We start from the raw sequence: 23,619 nt of genomic DNA on the forward strand, positions 1-23,619 counted from the left end.
TGGGAACCCAGGGAGGGGATGCTTAGTCGCATCCAGCACACTCCACTCCGCGCTCTTTGCTACCAATGCCAGTGACTCCTTCAAGTTTCTGGGCTGGGACCCTGTTCTTGTTCTGATCTGACAATATGGTTGATTGATTGTAGGACACTGCAGAATCACGGGAGTTGATACTTTTGGCTTTTCAAATAATTTTTTTCCCTAAAAACAGACAAACTTGGAATAGGTTATGGGAACACTTCATTGTTAGGAAAAGGAGAGCTGTGTCTATGTGTTAATGCTTATTTTCAGAGCAAATATGAGCCCGTATATGTTCTGTTGCTCTCAGCTTATATCTTAAAATAATATACACCTTGAAGGTTTTCCCAGACCAGCGCATTGAACCACTTTTCTTTTTAACTCTGTATGGCAATCTATGGAGTGACTGTCAGATTTATGTGCAGCCAGCTGTCTATTGTGGAAAATAAAGATGATCTCCTTTTAGTTACTTAATAAAAGAGAACGTTGCAATAACCATACGTGTATAAACCTCTATACAATTTCCTAGAATGAATTGCTGTGCAGATCCATCCAATTTAAAAGTGCATCATTTCATGGAGGGCAACATTTTGTAAAAACTTGTAATTGTTAAGACCCAGCGTTGGAAAGGAAAGTGAAACTGTTACTGTGATAGGAGTGCAAACTGGTACATCTCCTCTCAACAAGAATATCACAGTATTCATAGTAAGTGTAAAAGAAAGAACATTTCCAATGGAGAATACATTTCTATGTGTTGAAATTGTGTTAATACTCCCTGAGAGAATAACAAATAATCCTGTAAAACTTTTTATCTTTTTTTTTTTTTTTGAGGGTGCACAATACCAGGGATTGAACTCAGGGGCACTGGGCCACTGAGCCACATCCCCAGCCCTATTTTGTATTTTATATAGAAACAGGCTCTCACTAGGTTGCTTACACCCTTGCTAAGTTGCTGAGGTTGGCTTTGAACTCTGATCCTCAAGTCTCAGCCTCTCCAGCCACTGGGATTACAGGCATGTGGGCTCCACCCCGTAGGCTAAAACTTTTAATCTTGAGTATGTGGCTAATATCACAGTGCCATGTGTGAACTAACTGTGCACCAACCAAATCCATGTGGAAGTCATTGGTCAGGAAAGCCTGGTACTGGGAACTCTCAGTGGCAACCCTGCTGGTTTGAGAATGCTTGGTTTATGTGGCTTCCTACCCAGCTCCATCAAAAGTTCAGCACAACATCAGAGATGGGGTGACCCACCAGAGCTAACAGTCTCTAGGAGATGGCTTGCCAAAATGCCAATCAACCTGTTTACTGCAAGACCCTGCCACACCCAGAAGCAAGTACCCAAGACTCCACTCACTGAAACCTTATCCCTGTCCTTCATCTACTCCCCCTTCAATAAAGAATCAGAGCCATTTTTAGTCATTCTGTTCCAGTTCCTAGAGGACTGGAAGACCTATCAGGCGCTCTGCTTATGTAATTTCTGGCTCTGTCTGTATTAATTATTTCAGACTTTCTATTTCTCAGATGGGTCACAGTTCTTGAGCAGGAATTACCCTGTCAGGGTGCTGGCATCCTGCAATACCAGAGGATGCAGACTTACATGGGGGAGACAATTTATGCAGTCTATAGAATATATTTGAATTTTATATGAAATGTGATATATATATATATATATATATATATATATATATATATATATATGAGACCAGGGATTGAACCAAAGGGCACTTAACCACTGAGTCACATCCCCGGACCTTTCTATATTTTATTTAGAAATGGGGTATCCCTAAACTGCTTACATAGGATAGGGTCTCATTAAATGCTGAAGCTGGCTTTGAACTTGCAATCCTCCTGCCTCAGCTTCAAGAGGCTGAGACAGACAGGAGGATCGCAGGATTCAAAGCCAGCCTCAGCAACAGGGAGGCACTAAGCAGCTCTGTGAGACCCTGTCTGTATAAGTAAAATACAAAATAGGGTTGGGGATGTGGCTCAGTGTTTGAGTGCTCCTGAGTTCGATCCCTACTACAAAAAAGAGATAATGTTGTGTGTATTTTTTTCATGTGCAATATAATGTTTGAAGTATGTATATTTATTTCAGTCTTTCTAGTTAACTTTGTCCTGTGAGGTTTTCCAAGAGGCATCCTGTTCAAAGTCCCATCAGACTATCTGGATTCATCTCTTTACTGCAGCTGTGCCACCACTAGGTGCCGCTGTATGCCCAGGATTGCCACAACTGCCTGGCACAGGTCAGAATTTTACAGTTCCTGGACCAGAGCAGAGGGCAATCACCAAGATCTGCACATCTTTGCTGTCTGCTCTCCCCTTTCTGTGTTTACAGTTGCTACAGTTGATCCAGTTCTTCAAGCGCTCCCAATGTTTTTTGGTGGGGTAAGACAGGGGCCTGCTTCTTGTGAAGGGTCCCAGAGTGGTGCTGAAGCCAAGCGTCCACCCCCATGTCATATTTTCCACTGTAGAAATCCTGTGTGTAGGCGATGGGCTGTGTGTGGTGTCGTGCCAGATAGGTGAGTGACAGAATGATAAAAGCAAACCCTTTGAATCCAGCTTTTCTTGATTCAAAAGTTTGCCTAGGCTCATACTGGTAATATAGACATGAGCCACCATGCCCAGTGTTTTAGTGGAGATTTATGTAAGGGCTACCCAGGTCTTCTCACATGAGACTTGGAAAAATTCTCTCTCTCTTTTTTTCCTCTGAAAAGATTCTTGACCAGTTTTTCAAAACCAGTTGAGAGAACTGCAAGAGGAAGCAAGAGTGCTCCTCGGGTCCAATAGGCTTCCTGTGTTGGGTGTACAGGGGCAACAACATTTACCTGTTCAGATGATCTCATGTGTTTCATACTGACATGAAAGGTGGACTAATCTGTTGAAAACTATTAGGTAATATCTACTACATGATCTTACTTTTTATTAAGAAAAGGATTTTTTTTTTTTTTTAATACTGGGCACTTTACCACTGAGCTATACTGCCAGTCCTTTAAAAATTATTTATGTATTTTTGAGACAGTGTCTTGCTAACTTGCTTAGCCTCACTAAATGCTGAGGCTGGAATGCTGACTCACAATAGGGGGAGGGAGGAGTGGAGGGTCACTGGATTGGACAGGGGTAAATGGGTGAATGGCAGATGATGTGACTGGGAAAGAGAGTAGAATAAATCAGACATAACTTTCCTATATTCATATATGAATACATGACCAGTGTAAGTCCACACCACATACAACCATAAGAATTGGAAGCGATACTCCATGTACGTATATGTTAAAATATATTCCATTGTCACGTATAATTAAAAATAACAACAAATAAATAAACAAAACAAAAATATTATAAGAAAAAAAGATACACTACTTAAAAAAAATGCTGAGGTTGGTCTTGATCTTGTGATCCTCCTGCCTCAGCCTGAGATACCAAGCCTGCCTGATGGAAGACTGAGAAGTATGCATTGGGAAGGGACATTTGTGAGTTACGCACTGGCCATGCCAAAATAATACAGAATATGATTTGGAAAGCGGTGGTGTCAGCCTAGGTCCAGTCATGAGACTCAAACCACAGCGTAATTTATAGAGGCATGTTTAATATGAGGAATTATTAACTCTAACAGTGATTATCTACTGAGGGAAAGAGCTCTAAAGATTCATAGGTGGCGTGTCTGGGGAGCAGCCCTTATCTCCAAGGCTGAGGCAGAGCCCTTAAGGAAAGAATATCTGGAAGAGCCTCCTGCCCACCTCCAGGGTTCAGATCCATTCTTCCTCGGACAGAACATGCCTTGTTCCTCTGTGTTGCAATGAAGGTCGCTAAGGGTCACATCTGCTGAACTCACTGGGGGCAACTCTCTTCAGCACACAGGAAACCCCACCCCAGGAGATGCATCAGGGAAAATCCCTAATAAAGGCTAACCACAGAAGGAGGCAATGTCTTTCGGGGGCTTTCTGAGAATGGCACATGTACTGCTGGTTTTCCTCAGCTTGTGGGACAATGTCAGATGGCAGAGAGCCCAGTTTTGTTGTGGGGTGGACTATTCATGCTGAGAGTATGACAAGGGTCAAGGGTCAGTAATATAGTGCAAGAATCTGTGCTTATATTTTCCTGGCTGTCCTGGTGTTACTTAATTCAATCTGCAGAACAACAGATGGGAAGGTACCGTTAGTGTTCCCATTTTAAAGATGCTCTTAAATTGTTCATGGTGTATTGAAAATACTCCTCCTGCCCTCCCCGCCCCCACTTCCAGATCCTGCAGCTTTGACCTCAGGCATTGGGATTGGCACCCACACCACATTCACTAGAGCCTCTGCCCAGGGAATTCTGGACAGGGATGGAATTGCTGATGCCACTCTGTAAGTGCCTGGAACTGACATTATATAAGCTTGGTCTCTGTGGGAAGGTGTGGGGTATGGAGAGAGGAGAAGGCCATCTCTACAGGGCTGTGTGAAGTCAACGTCTGAGGTGAGAGGTAGGTGAAGGAGTGGGTAGAGACACAGGCTGTCAGGTAAATGGGGTTTCTGCCTGTCCTCAATGGCCTTTATATCCTTGGCTGGCAGGACACAGCTTGTGTCATTAGCAAACAGCCTCTTGCCACTCAAAACAACTGGAGTTGAGTTTGTTTTTCTTCAAGCCAAAGAAAGAGGAGTGAGATGAATGGGGAGACTCGAGTTTCTGGGAAGAAATGTAAAAGCCCCACAGAGAAACCTGAAAAGGGGATTTTTGTCAGGACACTGGGGTCATTCAAAGGGGAAGTTTGGAGGAAGAACATCTGGGCCGTGTGAAGCTGGAGAGTTGTCTTGGAGCTCGCATCTCCCTATATCCTTCTCTCTGCCACCTCTCTTGTGTCATTATCTCTAGAAGGCTTCTGTTCTCTTCCATTTCTGCTGCCAATCTCTCTGCTCCGTCATGTGCCTGGCCTTTCATCATAAAGCATGTCCCTAAAGGTAACTCTGCCCCTTTGCACCAGGCTTCTCTTTGCACTTGGTCTTGCCACATTCCAAGACCCTAGGAAGTCATCTGTCTCACTGGGTCCACACTGGTCATACTTTCACCCCTTGTCTCATCAGCAGTGGGTGTGAGCATGTGGGTAGTGTCACCTGAAGCTTCATCATGAGTGAGCTGAAGGTGGTGGGGAGGGAGGCTACTAGAAAGAGCCAGGGACACAGTGAAATCTCTGGTGTGATGACCCCATGGCTGGGACACTACTGGGGGGGGGGAGAGAGAGAGAGAGAGAGAGAGAGAGAGAGAGAGAGAGAGAGAGAGAGAGAGAGATTGATTTGGATTTCAGCTGGTGGTTGGACAGGAATCTGTCCAAAGTTTTTGTACCTGAGGATTTTGTTTCCAAAGGAGCCATGGATTAGATCCTGTAGACTCTTAGTAGTCTCAACACTGTCCCTAACTAATTTTTTGTCCTTGGGTCCCTGGGTCTGAGTCTTCTCACCTGCAAATGGGATGGCTGGAGTAGAAATAAAATGCTGCTGATGACATGATGATGATGATGATGATGATGATGATAAACACTTACTGAGCACTTACTGTATAGAAGGCATATGTCTCAGCACTTTATACGCTTTATACACTTTATACACTAACTTTATACACTAACCATTGATTAGAACTATGATGCTCAGTTTTAAAAAACAAAGTAGATTTTGTTTTTCCAGATTTTAAGGAAGATAGAAAAGAATAGAATGTAGAAGTTAACAATTTGTTATCCTTGAACACGAGACATGATCAATGCACTTCTCTCCTCACACCCACATTAGCAAGGCTGGGAGAGTGTGTGGGGTTGGAGAGTCTTGCCCTCTGCCAGTCAGGCCTCAGGCTGCAGGACCAGCTGAGCAGAGCCCTTCCTCTCCCCTCCTCCTGCAGCTTCTCCTTGTCCTGCTCCTGCTTCTCCAGCACCAGGGACCAGTCTTCCTCCTTCACCAGATGGACACTCACCAGGTGAGAGCTGGGATGGCCAGCATGTTTCTGGGGCCCTGGGAGCAGCAGGTGCTCAGGGACCAGCTCTGTGAAGTCAGGTCTGGCTAACAGTGTGGACAGGATGATGGTCCCCAACAGGACACCTTCTCCTGCTGACAGTCTTACAAATCCAGTCCTTCATGCACAGCCACAGGATTTTCAGTGAAGATCTACAGTAGGGGGTACACTTGGAAGCCTGGAGCAATGCAGGTGGTCAGGGTGGCAGTGATGAGAGTCAGAAGATTAATTCCTACCCATTCTAAAACCAGGTGGCTATAGGTTAGGCCAGTAGGCGAAATTCACTGGGGGAGGGTCAGGTATCAAGATAGCTTTCCCCTGACTATAATCCCCAATCCTGGGCATATTCTGAGCTCTATCCTTCCCCATGGAGACTTTCCCTCTCAGGTCCTGGATAAGGTCTTATCACCAGGCTTCAATCTGTCAAATATATATAAACATATATAATTAAAATTTATTCAGTTGTTATAAATTGGATAAAATAAAAATAACCCTTCCCACCCTATCATACCCCAGAAGCAGCTTCTGCATTATTTCCAGTCAAATGTGAGTTAACTGCACCTGATGGGCTGAGAATAATAGCAGGTGTGGCACTGGGCTGTCCTCCCTGCTGCCCTCGTCTCCTCTGTGCAGAAGCACAGGCACCAGCCCCCTTCCCCACAACTCCTTTTGCACAGTTGCAGAGGCTGGCAGCAGGGCTTATAGTGTCTTTGTAGAAACACTGTGAAGATCAAGAAAGAAAGAGCTCCATAAATTTGGAAGCAATGTGTATGGTGGATGTCTGATATTGTTAATATCCACACTATAGTGTAACCTGGTTACTATAATGTTTATAGACACCTTCAGGTTACTTTTAAACCACAGGTTAAAAGTGCTTCTCAGAACCAGCCAGATGTGATTCCTTCATGCTGCTTCTGTGCACCTAAGGAAGCTGCAGGTATGTGCAGGTGAATACCTTGCCAATGGAACAATCCTCAGCCCCAGTGACACACTGTGATCATAGTCCTCAGCTAAGAGCAGGCTCCCTCTGCAGTCCATGTCACTCAAAGTTATGCATGTCCTTATCTCCACAATATGAATGGAGTAGTAAGATGGAGCCCAGTGTTTCCTCTAATTTTGTTTTCTAACAAGTTCAATTTCTAGTCCCTTCTACTCTTTGCTCTAGACCTGAAATAGACAGGTGTAATGCCATGGGAGGGTGTCCACCCCTATGCACTTGTGTGGTGAAGGTGTGAAGGTGCTAGTGGTTGGTAATGGAATCCTGATGGACATCTGAACACATGGCAAAGATATTTTCTAAAGGCAAAGCGGTGGTTTCTAATCTAAATGTTATAAAAAGAAGGTGGTCTCCTATGGTTTGGATCTTAAATGCCCCCTAAAATTCATGTGGTCTTCAAAGCAGCAATATTCAGAAACAGGGTTTTGGGGAGACAATTAGTTCATGAGGATTCTGACCTCCTTAATGGATTAATCTGTTTATGGATTGTTTTAGTCAGCTTTCTTGCTGCTGTGACTAAAAGACTCAACCAGAACAATTGTAGAGGAAGAAAAGTCTGTTTGAGGGCTCACAGGGTTTCAGAGGTCTTAATTCATAGAAGACTGGCTGCATTCATTAGGGCTTGAGTGAGGCTGAACATCTGGCAGAAGAATGTGGCAGAGGAAAGTAGCTCAAATGATGATCAGAAAGAAGTGGTGAGGGGAGAGAGAGAGAGAGAGAGAGAGAGAGAGAGAGAGAGAGAGAGAGACTGACTCCATTCACCAGATGCAGATACATACCCCAAAGCATGCCCTCAATGCCCCACCTCCTCCAGTCACCACTCAGATAATCCCATCAAGGATTAATTCACTGATTTTAAAATTACTGTCCTGAAAGATACTACAAATTCACATTCTATCCAGCAGTATTTGAAAGTACTAATTCCTCATACTTGGATCAACACTAGATTTTTATGATAATAAAAACCTTTCCTAATTTGGTAGATAAAAAGCTATTCATTCATTTGCTTCCTGTTTTTTATTATTAATAGGTGGAAGATATTTCTCCTCTGCTCATTGAACATATGTATTTCTTATTATAAAAAGTATCGGTTTGAATCTTTTGTATTTTTTGCAGAGGCCATCTCTCTTAAATTAAAACTCTGCCTCTCATGTCAATCCAGGTTAAGATAATTATTCAAGTTCACTTAAAGTTAAGTTTAAAAGATAAACTTTTGTTATACAAATTATTGTATTCATACAATAAATAAAAATATGATATATCACTAAATGAATATTCAAAATTAGTTCCTTAATTCATAAGTAATAAAAAATTAAATGTTATTTACTCTTGTTAATTTTATATTGTATTTTCCTTACAAACTTTACAACTATTATTTGTCAATGTCTTATATGAGTACCAATTCTAATATAAAACATAAGTTAATTTAAGGTAATAAGGCTATTACCTAGAGGACAAACAAGTCCTAAAACTAACTTTGATTTGTACTGCTATAAATATACCAAGTGCAGGCTTATTCTTTGTTACAAGTCAGGCCCTTCTGGTTGGCTCAACCAGTCATGCCCCTGCTTTGCAAATATATAATTCTTGCCTTTTTGTCTTAATTTCTTCACATACACCCTCATAGCTTTTATTTCACAAAGAGCCCATCCCTCCCACGGGTGCCCAATGGTCGCCCCTGCGGGATGTGAGTGGGAGAGTTCTAGGCTAAGTTAGAACCCATGACTGACTCTCTGGAGGCATCTGGATTTGTAGTTCAATCTTCGTTTGCTCTATGGAGGAATAGCAGGGAATCGACTGGCAGAAGACCAGAAAGCACAGTTCTTTAACTGAATCAGAGTTCCAAAAGCTTCTTGGGAGCATCTTTAACCTTTGGAAAAGAAACCGATGTTCCTTCAACTCTCAAGAAATCCTATCTCAGTTCTCCTGGTGACCCCTCACCAGTCACTCCCAATCTCAGAGCCATGCTCACCTTGGGTCATGTGTATCCCTCCTCCACCAACTAGGTCCTCCCTTCTTTCTCACAGGCCAGAATCGGCCCCAGCCCTGCTGTAGGCCTTGGTGTCTCAGGACTGCAGCTGTAATGACTGGATCTGCTCCCTGACTAGGAGCCTGCTCCTCCTCCAGATAGGAGGGGCCATAGGACCTGGGGGTGGGGAGAATCTTGTCCAAAGAGAGGGGCCTAGAACCTTGTTCTTGGGTTTTGGGTGGGATTTCAGACAGCATATTTCTTCCCCCTTCTTTCTTAACCACTCCAAAATATATATGTGGCACCTTTGTCAACAATCAAATGTTCATATCAATGTGAATTTTCCTCTTTGTTTTCTACTCTATTCTATTCATCCGCATATCTTTTTTTTCTTCCAGATACCATGCAATTTTTCTTTCTTCTATAGCTCTGTAGTATAATTTGTGACCAGGGACTGTCACATGCCTCCATCTTCCTACTCAGGATTGGTTTAGCTATTCCAGTTCTTCTATTCTTCCAGATGAATTTTATGACTGTTTTTCCCCCTCTAGTTTTGTGAAGGTTGCCATTTATATTTCAATGGAGATGTCATCAAATCTGTAGATCATTTTTGAAAATATGGCCATTTTGACAATATCAATTCTGCCTATTTATTTTCTAATGTCTTTCTTTAACATAGGGACTGGTGCATGCAGCCCCATCCCTGTTCCTATTGTGTATTATTATAAAGCAGTATATAAAAAACAAAAAAAAATCTTTAAAGAAAGTTCTATTTTTTTCATCTTGCTCTTGTTATTTATCAAAAATACAGATGCATTTCAGATGTTCTTTCTTTATAACAACTGAATATTTCTCTAGCAGATGGATTTACCATACTTAAGTAATTTCCTACTGATTGAAATGGGGATATTTCAAATGTAAGAAAATTCTTTTTGATATTTTAAATTTTAATTTAATTCCATAGTTGTATTGGTGCATTGTAGTTGTCATAATATTCGTATTTGTTGTTATATATTCGTACACGCAAAATATAGCAACAGAATTTAGCCAATATAATTCTCCAGTATTTCCTCTTTCTCTCCTCTCCTCCCTTCGCCTGGACTCTTTCCTCTACAATACTGATCCCCCTTTGATTTTCATGAGACACCTCCCCCCACTTTTCTTTCCTTGAAAAGAAAATTCTAAAGAGTAAATAACACATGAACTTGGAAGCCACTGGACCTGCCACTACCAGGACAACCTATGATAGAGGCATCTGTGCTAGGCAAAGGGGCCACAACACAGCCCCTAGTGTGCAGAAGTGAACGCCCTCCTCAGCTGGAAAACCCACACCCTTTCACTGTGGTTCTTTCATGCTCCTGGGCCCCAGGACAGGAAGGCTCAGCGCCGCTCTCCCCCCCGCCCCCCAGTGAGGACAGAAGTGGCACCTGAAACCTGCACCAAGCCATCTTGCTCTCTCCTGCTAGCTCACTTCCTCCTATCCCACTGCCCCTAATCTTTTCATCTCTTTTCTGCTCCCTGGTCTAGTTCTGTCTCCTGTTCCCTCTGCAGGAGCAGGGTCTAGAACCTGATAAAGGAAGTGCCCCTGTGGGACAGAGCCCATAGTCTGGGGACTGAGGAGGGGACAGAGATGTCCCCATAAGTTCGATTCCGCAACTCACAGCCCAGTGCAAAAAGAAAGTAAGGCGGAGCTCAGCCTGGATGATAAGAAAGAGGAGTGGGGACTGCACCTGCCATCCTGAAGGCGCTGGGGAGCAAGGCAGGACCTGGGCAGAGGTCAGAGCCTTTAAAAGCCGGGGCTGGCAGCCCGCAGCGTGGTCCTCCTGCATCCGGTTGGACCACGCCCTCCAGCTGCCAAGGCCACCAGGACCCTGCAGAATCATCATTCCCATGGCTGAGGTAGAGGGATCCTCCCATGTCCCACTTCCTCTATGGAGGTGGCACTGGGGACCTACACCAAGCCATCTCTCCCTCCTGCAGTCTGGCTCCCTCCCAAGCCTGCCCTAATTTTTTATTCTCTTTTCCACTCTCTGGGCTACCTGGGTCCCTTGGCTCCCACCACAGGCTCAAGGTCGAGAACCTGCTACAGGGGAGTGGACCAGCGGGAAGGAGCCCCTAAGGGAAGTCTAGAGACTGAGGAGGGCACGGAGGTGGGCTTCCTGTCATTTTGATCCCTCAAATTCTACTGCCAGCGCCTCCCAAAGAAAGAAAGGAGGGAGCAGAGCCTGGATGAAAAGAGAGTGTAATGCAGACCACCCTGTCATCCTTAAGGCACTTGGACCTAAGGGGAGGTCAGAGCCTTTTCCTCCAGGCAAGGCCCCTTACAGCACCCTGCCTTTGGGGTCTGGGTATAGTTTCATCCCCTCCTATTGCCCTCCCCTCCGCCCCAAGGCGCTTTCTCTTGATTCAGAAGTGAGACTATTTCCAGTTGACCTGGGGACTGGAGATGAAGCTCAGTGGCACAGCACTGGCCTAGCATGCACCAGTACTATAGTTTGGATCTAGAATGTAGCCCAAAGCCCCTGGGTTAAAGACTTGGCCCTAGTGTGGCACTGTTAGGACTTGGGGGAAACTTTAAGATGGGGGGATGCCACAGGGAGCTACTGAGAGTTCTGTACTCCTACCATGGTACGCTGCCTTGCCCCACAGGACCACAGGCCCCCAAACTCCCAAACTGGGAGCATATATTAATATTATACATTAATTCTCTCAATATTTTGTCACAGTGATGGGAAGAGGGGAAGCTGACGAACAGAGCCAGGGCACAGGTTTGATTCCCAGGACAAAATCCCAAAACAAGCAGAAAACCTGACCTGTATTGCACAAGCAGACAGTTTCAATTATGTAGATTGACTTGTCTTGCTCCTCTCACTGACCAAGTCTGACCAAAGGGTGAAAGGCAAGAAAGTAACTGGTACTAATTCTTCTTCATTTTCAAGAGTCCCTATCTATGAGTTAATAGTAAAATGCTTTTCCTAAAATTATTTCTAGGTGGTTGTGGGAATTTGTAAATCTTCCACTACTGTTTTTCCTACTTTTGGCCTGTTAGCCAATATTGTGGTTGAAAGATTATAAAATTTTGCTCTGGTCCCTCACACATTGTAAACTTTCAAAATGACTAACAGCAACAAGTAGGAAATTAAATATTTTCATTTCAAATACCTATTGTTAGTACCAATGCAAAAATTTTATGAACAAAAAACTTAAAATATTAATCTGAAATTTTCTGGGGGGGTGCTAAAAGGAATTGAACTCAGGGGCACTCAGCCATGAGACCATCCCCAGCCCTATATTTTATTTTATTTAGAGACAGGGTTTCATCACTGAGTTGCTTAGCACCTCACTGTTGCTGAAGCTGCCTTTGAACTCCTGATGCTCCTATCTCAACCTCCTAAGCTGCAGGGATTGAAGGCATGCCCTATCAGGCCCAGACTAAGCTGAAAATCTTGATCTTTATATTTTAGATTTGACTTAGTACTTAACAAATAGCATTACATACATTAATTAAATCATTATCCTTTAGTATTTGCATAGTCCAAATTCTAAAATGTTACATTCATATCTTTCTCCCCTAAGTACCCACTTCTATTGTTTATACATTCTTGTCTTTAGGTAACTGAATTTTAAACACTTGAGCACAAAATCTGAAAACTGCATTGAGAATGTCTTTATCAAGCATCAATTGAAAGTCTACTGAAAGTTATTCTCTCTGCTTTTTTAACTTGTTTTTAAAAATTTATTCGGATTTATTATACATCATGGCAGCATGCAATTCATTTCATATTATACATACAGAACACAATTTTTCAAGACACTGATTGTACATAGAATATTTTCACACCACTCATGTCTTTTTTTTAAATTAAATTAAATTTTTTTTAAAGAGAGAGTGAGAGAGGGAGAGAGAGAGGAGAGAGAGAGAATTTCAATATTTATTTTTCAGTTATCGGCGGACATAACATCTTTGTTTGTATGTGGTGCTGAGGATCGAAACCGGGCTGCACGCACACCAGGCGAGCGCGATACCGCTTGAGCCACATCCCCAGCCCCACCACTCATGTCTTATACATGTACTTAGGGTAATGATGTCTAACTCATTCCATCATCATTCCTACCCTCTTGCCCCCTTCCTTCCCCACTTTCCCCTTTGCCCTATCTAAAGTATCTCCATTCTTCCCATGCTCACCCCCAATCACCATTATGTCTGTGTCCTCATATCAAAGAAACCATTTGGCTTTTGGTTTTTTTGGGATTGGCATGCTTAACTTAGCATGATATTCTCCAACTTCATCCATTTCCCTGCAATTGCCATGATTTTATTCTCTTTTAATGCAGATAATCTTCCATTGTGTATATATACCAAAGTTTTCCTACCCATTCATCTACTGAAGGGCATCTAGGTTGGTTCCACAGTTTAACTATTGTGAATTGTGCTGCTGTAAACATTGATATGGCTGTGTCCCTGTAATATGTTGTTTTTAAATCCATTGGGTATGAACTGAGGAGTGGGATAGCTGGGTCAGATGGTGGCTCCATTCCCAGTTTTCCAAGGAATCTCCACTGCTTTCCAGATTGGCTGTACCAATTTGCAGTCCCGCCAGCAATGTAAGAGTGTGCTTTTTTGCCCACATGCTTACCAACACTTATTGCTGTTTGTATTCTTGATAACTGCCATTCTGACTGGAGTGAGATGAAATCTTAAAGTAGTTTTTATTTGCATTTTCTAATTGCTAGAGATGATGAACATTTTTTCATATGTTTGTTGATTGATTGTATATCCTCTTCTGAGAAATGTCTGTTCAGTTCCTTGTTTTTGCTGTTAGGTTTTTTGAATGCTTTTTGTATTCTAGAGATTAATGCTCTATCTGATGTGCTTGTGGTAAAGATCTGCTCCCATTCTTTAGGCTCTCTATTCACTTCACTAATTGTTTGTTTTGCTGAGAAGAAACTTTTTAGTTTGAGTCCATCCCATTTATTGATTTTTGATTTTAATTCTTGCGCCAAAGAAGTTGGGGCCTAATCCCACATGGTGGATATTAGGGCCTATTTTTTTTCTATTAGACACAGGGTCTCTGGTTTAATTGCTAGGTCCTTGATCCACTTTGAGTTGAGTTTTGTGCATGGTGAGATATAGGGGTTTAATTTAATTTTGTAGCATATGGATTTCCAGTTTTCCCAGCACCATTTGTTGAAGAGGCTATCTTTTCTCCAATGTATGTTTTTGGCACTTTTTCTAAGATAAGATGATTGTAATTTTGTGGGTTAGTCTCTGTGTCCTCTATTCTGTACCATTGGTCTACCAGACTGTTTTGGTGCCAATGCTATGCTGTTTTTGTTACTGTTGCTCTGTAGTATAGTTTTAGTTCTAGAATAGTGATGCCACCAGCCTCACTCTTCTTGCTAAGGATTGCTTTACCTATTCTGGGTCTCTTATGTTTCCAGATGAATTTCATGATTGCTTTCTGTATTTCTATAAGAAATGCCGCTGGGATTCTGATTGGAATTCCATTGAATCTATATAGTGCTTTTGGTAGTATGGTCATTTCGACAATTTTTCTATTTCATGAAATAGTTTGAGACGTTTTGGTGTCAGTTCTTTTTAAAGGTCTTTTAGAACTCAGTTGTGTATCCATCTGGTCCTGGGCTTTTCTTGGTTTGTAGACTTCTGATGGAGTCCTCTATTTCCTTGCTTGAATTTGATCTGTTGAAATTGTGTATATTATTCTGATTTGGATTAGGCATATCATATGCCTTGACAAATTTGTTGATGTCTTTGATATTTTCCACTTTATTGGAGTACAAATTTTCAAAATAATTTCTAATTATCTTCTGTATTTCTGTTGTGTCCATCATAATATTTCCTTTTTCATCATGGATGTTAATAATTTTTGTTTTCTCTCTCCTTATCTTTGTTAGCATGGCTAAGGGTTTATCAATTTTACTTATTTTTTCAAAGAACCAACTTTTTGTTTTGTCAATTTTTTCAATTGTTGTTTTGTTTCAATTTCATTGATTTCAGCTCTAATTTTAATTATCTCCTACCTTCTGCTGCTTTGGGGGTTGATTTGTTCTTCTCTTCCTAGGGCTTTGAGATGTAATGTTAGGTCATTTATTTGTTGAGTTTTTCTTCTTTGAAGGAATGAACTCCATGCAATGAACTTTCCTGTTAAAACAGCCTTCACAGTGTCCCAGAGATTTCAATATGTTGTATCAGTGTTCTCATTTACTTTTAAGAATTTTTTCATCTCCTCATTGATATCTTTTGTTAATCATTGCTCATTTAGTAGCATATTATTTAGTCTCCAGGTGTTGGAGTATCATTTATTTTTTATTTTCTCATTAATTTCTAATTTCATTCCATTATTGTCTGATAGAATGCAGGGTAGTATCTCTACTTTTCAGTATTTACTAAAATTTGTTTTGTGGCATAATAACATATGGTCAATTTTAGGGAAGGATCCATGTGCTACTGAGAAGAAAGTGTATTCATTCATTGATGGATTATAATTAAGCTCAGTTAAGTCTAAGTTATTGATTGTATTATTGAGTTCTATAGTTTATTTTTTAAGCTTTTTTTTTGGTAGATCTATCTAGTGGTGCAAAGGTGTTAAAGTCACTCAGAATTATTGTGTTGTGATCTATTTGACTCTTGAACTGGAGAAGAGTTTGATTGATGAACATAGATGCTCCACTTTTGGGGGTATATATATTTATAACTGTTATGCCTTGTTGATGTATGGTTCCATTAAGCAGTATGAAATGTCCATCTTTATCCCTTTGGATTAACTTTTGCTTGAAGTCTACTTTATTTGATATGAGGATGGAAACCCCTGCTTACTTATGTAGGCCATGTGAATGGTATATTTTATCCTAACATTTCACTTTCAGTCTGTGGGCATCTTTTTCTATGACATGAATCTCTTAAAGGCAGCATATTGTTGGTTCTTTTGTTTTTTTTTAAATCCAATCTAACAGCCTATGTCTTTTGATTGGTAACTTTAAGCCATTAACATTTAGGGTTATTACTGAAATATGATTTGGATAACCGGGCATTTTTGTTTATTTTTAGTATTTAGCTTGACTTGGTTTCTCCTTTAATTTGCTTTTCTTTTATTGAAGTTCTTCCCTTTGCAGATTTTCATTGTTGTTTTTCATTCTCTCCTCGTGGAATATTTTGCCAAGAATGTTCTGTAGTTCAGGCTTTCTTGCTGTAAATTCTTTTAGCTTTTGTTTATCATGGAAGGTTTTTATTTCATTGTCAAATTTGAAGCTTAATTTTGCTGGATATAATATTGTTGGTTGGTATCCATTATCTTTTAAGTCTTGGTATATGTTGTTCCAGGATCTCCTAGCTTTGAGAGTCTGGGTTGAAAAATCTGCTGAGATTTGCATTGGTTTTCTCTCAGAGGTAATCTGACTTTTCTCTCTTGTGGCCTTTGAAATTCTGTCCTTATTCTGCATGCTAAGCATTTTCATTATAATGTGTCTTGGTGTAGATCTGTTGTAATTTTGTACACTTGGTGTCCTATAGGCCTCTTGTATTTGATTTTTCAATTCATTCTTCATTCTTGGGAAATTTTTGGATATTATTTCATTGAAGAGATTGTGCATTCCTTTGGTTTGAATCTCTGAACCCTCCAATATCCCAGTAAATCTTAAATTTGGTCTTTTGATGTTATCCCATAATTCTTGGATGTTCTGTTCATGGTTTCTTACCATCTTTACTGTGAGGTCAACTTTATTTTCAAGAATGTATATTTTGTTTTCAGTCTGAAGTTCTGTTTTCCAAGTCATCTAGTCTGTTGATGATGTTATTGAGTTTTTTTGCTTATTGTTTCTTTCATTTCAAGGATTTCTGTTTTTTTTCAGTATCTCTATATCTTTCTTGAAGTAATCTCTTGTAATCTGTGTTTGCTCTCTGATCTCTTTGTTGATGTGATCAATGATCACCTGAATTTGTTCTCTTATCTCTTTGTTGGAGTGATTGATTTTTACTTTTATCTGCTCACTTAGGTCGTTCTTCCCAAATCATTTTAATTATGTATATTATGAACTCCTTCTCTGATATTTTACCTACTTCACTATCTATGGATTCTATTGTTGTAGTATCTTGGTTTATTTGGGGCACTTTCCTCCCTTGTTTTTCTTTTTTAATGATGTCTATGTGTCTTCCTCTCTTGCAGTGTAGATCTGAGATATTACAGCTTCTGTCCTATTGCCTTATAGTGTGCCTACAGGTTACCCATACTTCATTTTTAAGGGAGAGATTATTATTATAGCCCTCAATGTATCGAATGTGCAGCCATATATCAGTTAGCTTTTATTTTTATGTTTATAGTATTGTCACTATGAACATAAACGATGAGTTTGGTTTTCTTCAACCATATAATCAATAGGTTTGCATAATGGTTTACAGTTTCTGATGGTGGAAGGCGGACTAGGTGGTTGGAGGAGATGTTTATGAGGTAGGATGTGAGAATATGCATGTATTAGATTATATGACTTGTGAGAGGATAATCATAGGAAGTTGGCTGTTAGTAGGAGAAACAAAAGATAGGCAACCCTATGCAAGACTCTCTGTTACTTAGTAATAGGATAACTGTTAGCACCCCTGGTAGAGAAACCTCTGGTGCAGCCAGGCCACAGGGACCTTGGTGACATTTTACCAGGCCCTTATTGTTGCCTCTTGATAGAAGCAGTGATATTCCAGTTTCTTATCAGTGGAAGCCTCAAGCCTGTATGTTTCCTGATCTTAGGCTGCGGAGTCACACTTTGGTGAATAAGGAACCCAGCACAAGTTCGCTTTCTGTGTGGGTGTGGGGTGGCTATGCCCTTGCCCTGGAACTCTGAAAGGTTTTCTCTGTCGCGTCTACCCGCCGGCAGGAATGACGACAACAAACAGGATTCTTCTTTAGCACGCTTTACTGGGAGCTTCCATTATGGTTCGATGAGAGAAAGGACCCTGAGCCCGAAAAGACCACCCCTAATATACTAGAGCCGCGGCCTAAGTCTCATGTGATTGGACAAAAGCGCATAGCAACACAGCAGCAGCCAATAAGGCAAGGAATTCAGCACTGGCGCCCAGAGCCAGGAAGTACAGGTCAACTGGTTCTTACCAGTTTTTACTGGTTCTTAGAACACTCAGCACATTATCATATCGGCTCGCTCCGGAACTGGCCGACCACAAAGCACTGAGTTATTGTCCAAGAACTAAGCCAACACCCACACAAGGCAGCACAGCAAAATGAGCATGCCTACTTTCTGAAGGCGGAGGAAACAAAGAGCCAGCCGAGAAGGCAGTTGCTGAGACCTGTTCTGATTGTTTTCCCGAAATAATTTTGGAATCATGCCTGAAATGCCGGAGGACATGGAACAGGAGGAAGTAAACATCCCGAGTAGGCCGGTTCTAATTACTGGTGCCACTGGACTCCTTGGCAGAGCTGTATACAAAGAATTTCACCAGAATAATTGGCATGCTGTTGGTTGTGGTTTTAGAAGAGCAAGACCAAAATTTGAACAGGTTAATCTGTTGGATACTAATGCAGTTCATCACATCATTCATGAATTTCAGCCTCATGTCATAGTACATTGTGCAGCAGAGAGAAGACCAGATGTTGTAGAGAATCAGCCAGATGCTGCTTCTCAACTTAATGTGGATGCGTCTGGGAATTTAGCTAAGGAAGCAGCTGCAATTGGAGCATTTCTCATTTATATTAGCTCAGATTATGTATTTGATGGAACAGATCCACCTTACAGTGAGGAAGACATACCAAGTCCCCTAAATTTGTATGGTAAAACAAAATTAGAAGGAGAAAAGGCAGTCCTGGAGAATAACTTGGGAGCTGCTGTTTTGAGAATTCCTGTTCTGTATGGAGAAGTTGAAAAGCTTGAAGAAAGTGCTGTGACGGTCATGTTTGATAAAGTGCAGTTCAGCAACAAGTCAGCAAACACGGACCATTGGCAGCAGAGGTTTCCCACACATGTCAAAGATGTGGCTACTGTGTGTCGACAACTGGCAGAAAAGAGAATGCTGGACCCATCAATTAAGGGAACCTTTCACTGGTCTGGTAATGAACAGATGACCAAGTATGAAATGGCATGTGCAATTGCAGATGCCTTCAACCTCCCCAGCAGTCACTTAAGACCTATCACTGACAGCCCAGTCATAGGAGCACAACGTCCACATAATGCTCAGCTTGACTGTTCCAAATTGGAGACCTTGGGCATTGGCCAGCAAACACCATTTCGAATAGGAATCAAGGAATCACTCTGGCCTTTCCTCATTGACAAGAGATGGAGACAGACAGTCTTTCACTAGTTTTTTTTTTTTTTTTTTGTGAGTTCTTCAGTGTTCAATTTATTGGTGTGCTTTCTCTCAACATACATAAACTACTTTTTGTATGCATCAGATATTACATAACAATATAATTTTTCTTTAAAAAAAAAGAACAATTGTTTAGGCATTACATTTAAAAAGAATACAAGAAAACTAAGCATTACATGCCAGCAGTACATATTTATTATTCATGAGTGGTCATTCATTATTTTGCTTTTAGAAACCTGGAAGAAATTGTCATCTTTGAGTTTCAAATGTTCTGGTAAATCTAGTCGCTTCTTAGCTTCTTCAATATCACCTTGAATTGCTGAAATAAGTGACTCTAAAGAATCAAAGTTCTTTTCTGGTCTGAGGTAGCCAACAATGGCAACATTGAGGATTTCCCCATAGAAGTCCTCTTCAAAGGTATGGATGATGTGAGTTTCCATAGAGTTTTTCATATTCTTGTAGTATGGGTTCCATCCTATGCTTACCACCATCTTATGAACATCTCCACTTCCAACACTGGCCCAACCATAATAAATGCCAGTGGATATGTCAGCTGGAAGATTATCTACTATTTGTTCAGGAAAATTGGCTGTGGGGATGCCCAGCTGCTTGGAGCCGCGGCCGAAGCCCCGCACTACTTGGCCCCGGCAGAAGTACGCCGGGGACGCGGGCTGCAGGCCAGTCCGCGCGTCAGGCGGAGCCGCCGTGGGTACAATGCCTGGAGCCGGGGCAAGCGCTCTACCCGCTAGGTGCACACACTAAACACCCCGTGGCACCGACGACACGCGGCGGCAGGTCTCTCACACCGCTGCCCAACTGAAGTTGCTGGACAACTCAGGAAGCGCGTCTTCGCTATGGGAGCTGCGGCAACAGCAGAAGGTCGGCTGTGGCCAAGAGCGCACTGGAGACTGCCGGATCGCGAGAGGTCTCTGGCTGATTAAAATTGTGATTAAAATTGTGGTCTGTAAAAATGTAGTGATATTTATTTGTAAACCAATTTTAAGCTTTGAAGCATATCTAGATTTATTGGTAATTGATAAAGGTGAATTCCTGCCCCTCCCAAATACTACTCCCTAAAGTATAAATGACACACTTGAACAACTTCACTGAACTATTGGTACTTCTAAATGTTACTGCCAATGTAAAATCTGAAAAATATTGTGATATTGTTAAAATTGAATTCAAAAGAGACATTCCTAGGCAAAAGTTCTTACAGATTTTAGAACTATAATGCTTTCATATGTAGAAAAACAGAGATCTTTTATAATTCTGCAATACTGCCTCAGCTTTGCAGAGCTTAAAAAACAACCCATCTTTTAGATTTTCATGAAATCCATTTAGAATAAGTATGATTTTTTTGCTATTGTTCATGATGGAATAAAATATTTAGCTCTGATGGTTCAGATCTCATAAAAAGAAATGCATAAATTTGGGCCTGAGATAAATGTGGTAAAGAAAGAGCATAGAACTCTTATTAATTCACTCAAATCATATTCTGTTAGAATTTACCTACTATGACATCTACACTGTTAATTGCACAAAAACAAAACAAAACAAAAACCCCAGAAATGTTGGGGTCAGAAATTACCAATAGCAAAAACAGTTCGTAACCATAATCTGGACCTGGCATTAAACCAAACAACAGGTGTCAACTGCCATCCACAGCAGTTAAAACTACAAAAGCATTAATGGTGGAAGCAGGAGTTATATAAACCAATTCATGTTACGCAGTGGAAGAATAAGTTAGGAGAAAGAAGATGTGATAGAAATACAGGAAAGAGTTAATGATTTCAAAAAGTGACCAGAAAAAAATTCAGAAGAGGTTTAACAGGTGATGGTTATAAGCAAGGGGAGAGAAAAAATAGAAGTAACAATGTAAAGGGAGAGTGAACGAAAGAATAATGGATTCTGGCTGCTGGCATGATAAGAGAGGGAGAAAGAGAGAAACAAGAGGAAAAGAAAACAATATAAAACAAAACCAAAATATTCAAACCCCAAATCTTAAGCTTCAAGGCAAGGAGAAATAACTACACTTTAAAAAATGCTAAAAGTAAGAAAAAAGAAATATCTGTATTTATATCTATATCTATCTCCATGAACCGATCAGCACACCAGACACACACACGAAAGAAAGAAAAAAGAAAAAAATATTCTTAATGTAAAATGAAGGGCTTGTTTTCACTGAGGTGGTCAAAACAGCCTACAAGGATGGATGATCCCTGTCTTTGCTTTATTGTCTTTCCATTTCTTCTTGAGCTACTTACTGAGCAGGAGAGCAAGCGCTGGGGGTTGTTAATCTCTTCCTCCTGTGCTGCCCACCTAGAAGCCAGTTGGAATGATTTAAACTGAAGCTGGTTCAAATAATTCTCAGCTTCTCTTCTCTCCAGGATGTGGTAGGATGGGATGTTACCTACTGTCAGTGCGAGTTTTGTCTGCACAGACCAGATTGGTGCCTTCTCAGGGTGGGGAAGCCACAGAATCCTATGAGGGGACAGCTTGTGGGTGGGACTGAGGTCTAATCAGGCCTCAGAGACTTTGTTGGGTGGACTCTGCTCTGGAGGCATTAGATCAACACACCCCTAAGGCCTGGCAGATGCCCATCTCTTGTGTGGATCTCAGGAACCTCCCATGAATTCTACTCATGGCACAAGGGAGCCAATCCGCCACACTGTGCTGCCCATGAGTACAGCCTTCCTGAATTAGTCCCTGAGTATATTCACACCTGCCTGTTGGGATTCCTGCCCTGCTCTGGCTAGTCATATGAGTCACCAGACTCAAAGGAGAAGCAGGTTGGCCTCTCTTTCTCTTTTCCAACTTGAATCCCCATGGGTATAATCTTCTCTGTGCCTGTTTCACTTCCATTCTGCTAGGTATACCCTAGGCTGTAGTGTAGGTGCCTGCTGGGACAGTGTGACAGTCTTTGCTCTGATTTCCTGGCTCCCTAAGAAGCAGACACAGAATGGCCACTTCAAAATGGCTCTGCCTCAGTTGCCCATGACTCATTTGGAAGCACAGGGCACTTTTCAAATACCATTGCTCAGTGCGGCCTCTGGATCAGCTAAGTTCAGGGAGCTTTTCTGACTCAGGTGCAACGACATGCACAGCTATTAATTCAGACACTGGTGAGAGGTGATGGGGGACTGAGAAAAGACAAACAGACACACATAGAGAAAAAACCTGAGGCCAGGTGGGGATTCAACCTCTGATGGAGGATGAATAACCCAGAGCTAGCTCAGGATGTTTATTATATAGGTTTTTTTCATCAAAAAGTTATTGTGGGCTGGGGACATAGTGCACTTGGTAGAGTGCTTGCCTCTCATGCACAGGCTCTGGGTTTGCTCCACAGCACAACACACACACACACACACACCCACACACGCACACACCCACACACACAAAGTGATTTGTGAGAATGTTTTAGCAAAGCAGAGAGACGTGAAGTTCATAGTGAAAATTGTGAGACATCGAGATTTGCTGCAATCAGTGTGGCCAAACTCATGGTTCCAACAAAGGGTGATAACAGATTAGAAAATGAAGATTCACACACAGATTGTGACTTATGTAGCTGGGATTAGGTGGAGTGCTGCTTTCTGATAGAGAAGCAGGTCTCAAGATTGGCCAGCAATTTTTATTTATGTATGTCTCATATCAGGTTAAGGACTATGCTAGCATTATTCTTTGTCTTCAGGAAAGTTACAGAAAAAAGAAAGATCTATGGAGATTTTCCATAGTTGCAATCCACAGTTGCCATGTGGAATGTTAGCAGCTTTGTGAAATGCTCAAGAAGGTCCATTGTTTAAAGTTACTATTAAGCAGGCAGGCTTAGAAGTAGCAGAGCTGGTGAAACATTGTGGTCGTCTAGCATGAGAATTCCTCTATCCCTGGGAGCTATGTGCCTGAGATCAAGGTTGAAGCTAAGCCTCTTATGAAGATCCTTTTCATGCAGGGCATTATCATAGCTAGGCATCTTATGCAGCCACCCAGGAACATTCCCAGGCACCAGATGTGCCACAGTCATGAGGTCATCAGAGACCCCCAATCTCATTCACTGCTCTCCCATTCTTTGTCACCACTCTCCACAGAGGTTATCATGCTCAGAATTCTCTATTCCAGGAAGTTGATGCCTGAGTTTAAGGTCTGAAATGATACAGCTCTGCGCCTTCCCAGGGAGCTTCCTCTGGCTGGGCATCACCATAGCAACCGGGCCACCTTGACCTCCACGGTTACATAGGAGGTTCCCAGCAGAAACACAGACATGAGGCAATTAGAAATCATGGTTCAACTCACTGCTGTCTACACTCCGGATTTTCTGTACTAAATCTGTTAATTTTGTTTCT

At 41.5% G+C, this 23,619-nt stretch overlaps 4 protein-coding genes across 4 annotated transcripts in view; 1 reads left to right on the forward strand and 3 right to left on the reverse strand.

The window, feature by feature from the left end:
- LOC308650085 (UL16-binding protein 2-like) overlaps positions 1 to 23,619 on the reverse strand; it is a 238,767-nt gene that overhangs the window by 86,838 nt on the left and 128,310 nt on the right. The window lies entirely within an intron of this gene.
- The window catches only part of LOC308649527 (UL16-binding protein 1-like), a gene marked incomplete at both ends in the record, with an annotated part of 75,919 nt that overhangs the window by 41,625 nt on the left and 10,675 nt on the right, over positions 1 to 23,619 (reverse strand). The gene's annotated exons all lie outside the window — the stretch shown is intronic.
- LOC308649163 (methionine adenosyltransferase 2 subunit beta-like) lies at positions 18,218 to 19,303 on the forward strand. The gene has a single exon (XM_081294632.1). It carries the CDS (start codon positions 18,305 to 18,307, stop codon positions 19,274 to 19,276), a length of 972 nt encoding a protein of 323 aa, XP_081150758.1. The 5' UTR covers positions 18,218 to 18,304; the 3' UTR covers positions 19,277 to 19,303.
- LOC308650425 (riboflavin kinase-like) lies at positions 19,483 to 22,380 on the reverse strand (the record flags this gene model as incomplete). Its single annotated transcript, XM_081296440.1, has 2 exons — positions 19,483 to 20,000; positions 22,314 to 22,380. The coding sequence occupies 2 exons, from the start codon at positions 22,378 to 22,380 to the stop codon at positions 19,483 to 19,485; spliced, it is 585 nt and encodes a 194-aa protein (XP_081152566.1).

The sequence above is a fragment of the Spermophilus citellus genome, assembly GCF_964194105.1.
Source record: "Spermophilus citellus genome assembly, chromosome: 5".
In the NCBI taxonomy this organism is placed as follows: Eukaryota; Metazoa; Chordata; class Mammalia; order Rodentia; family Sciuridae; genus Spermophilus; species Spermophilus citellus.

What these genes read in the sequence shown, in the direction of transcription:
- LOC308649163 (XM_081294632.1), top strand. Translation starts at nt 18,305, where the DNA reads ATGCCTGAAATGCCGGAGGACATGGAACAGGAGGAAGTAAACATCCCG.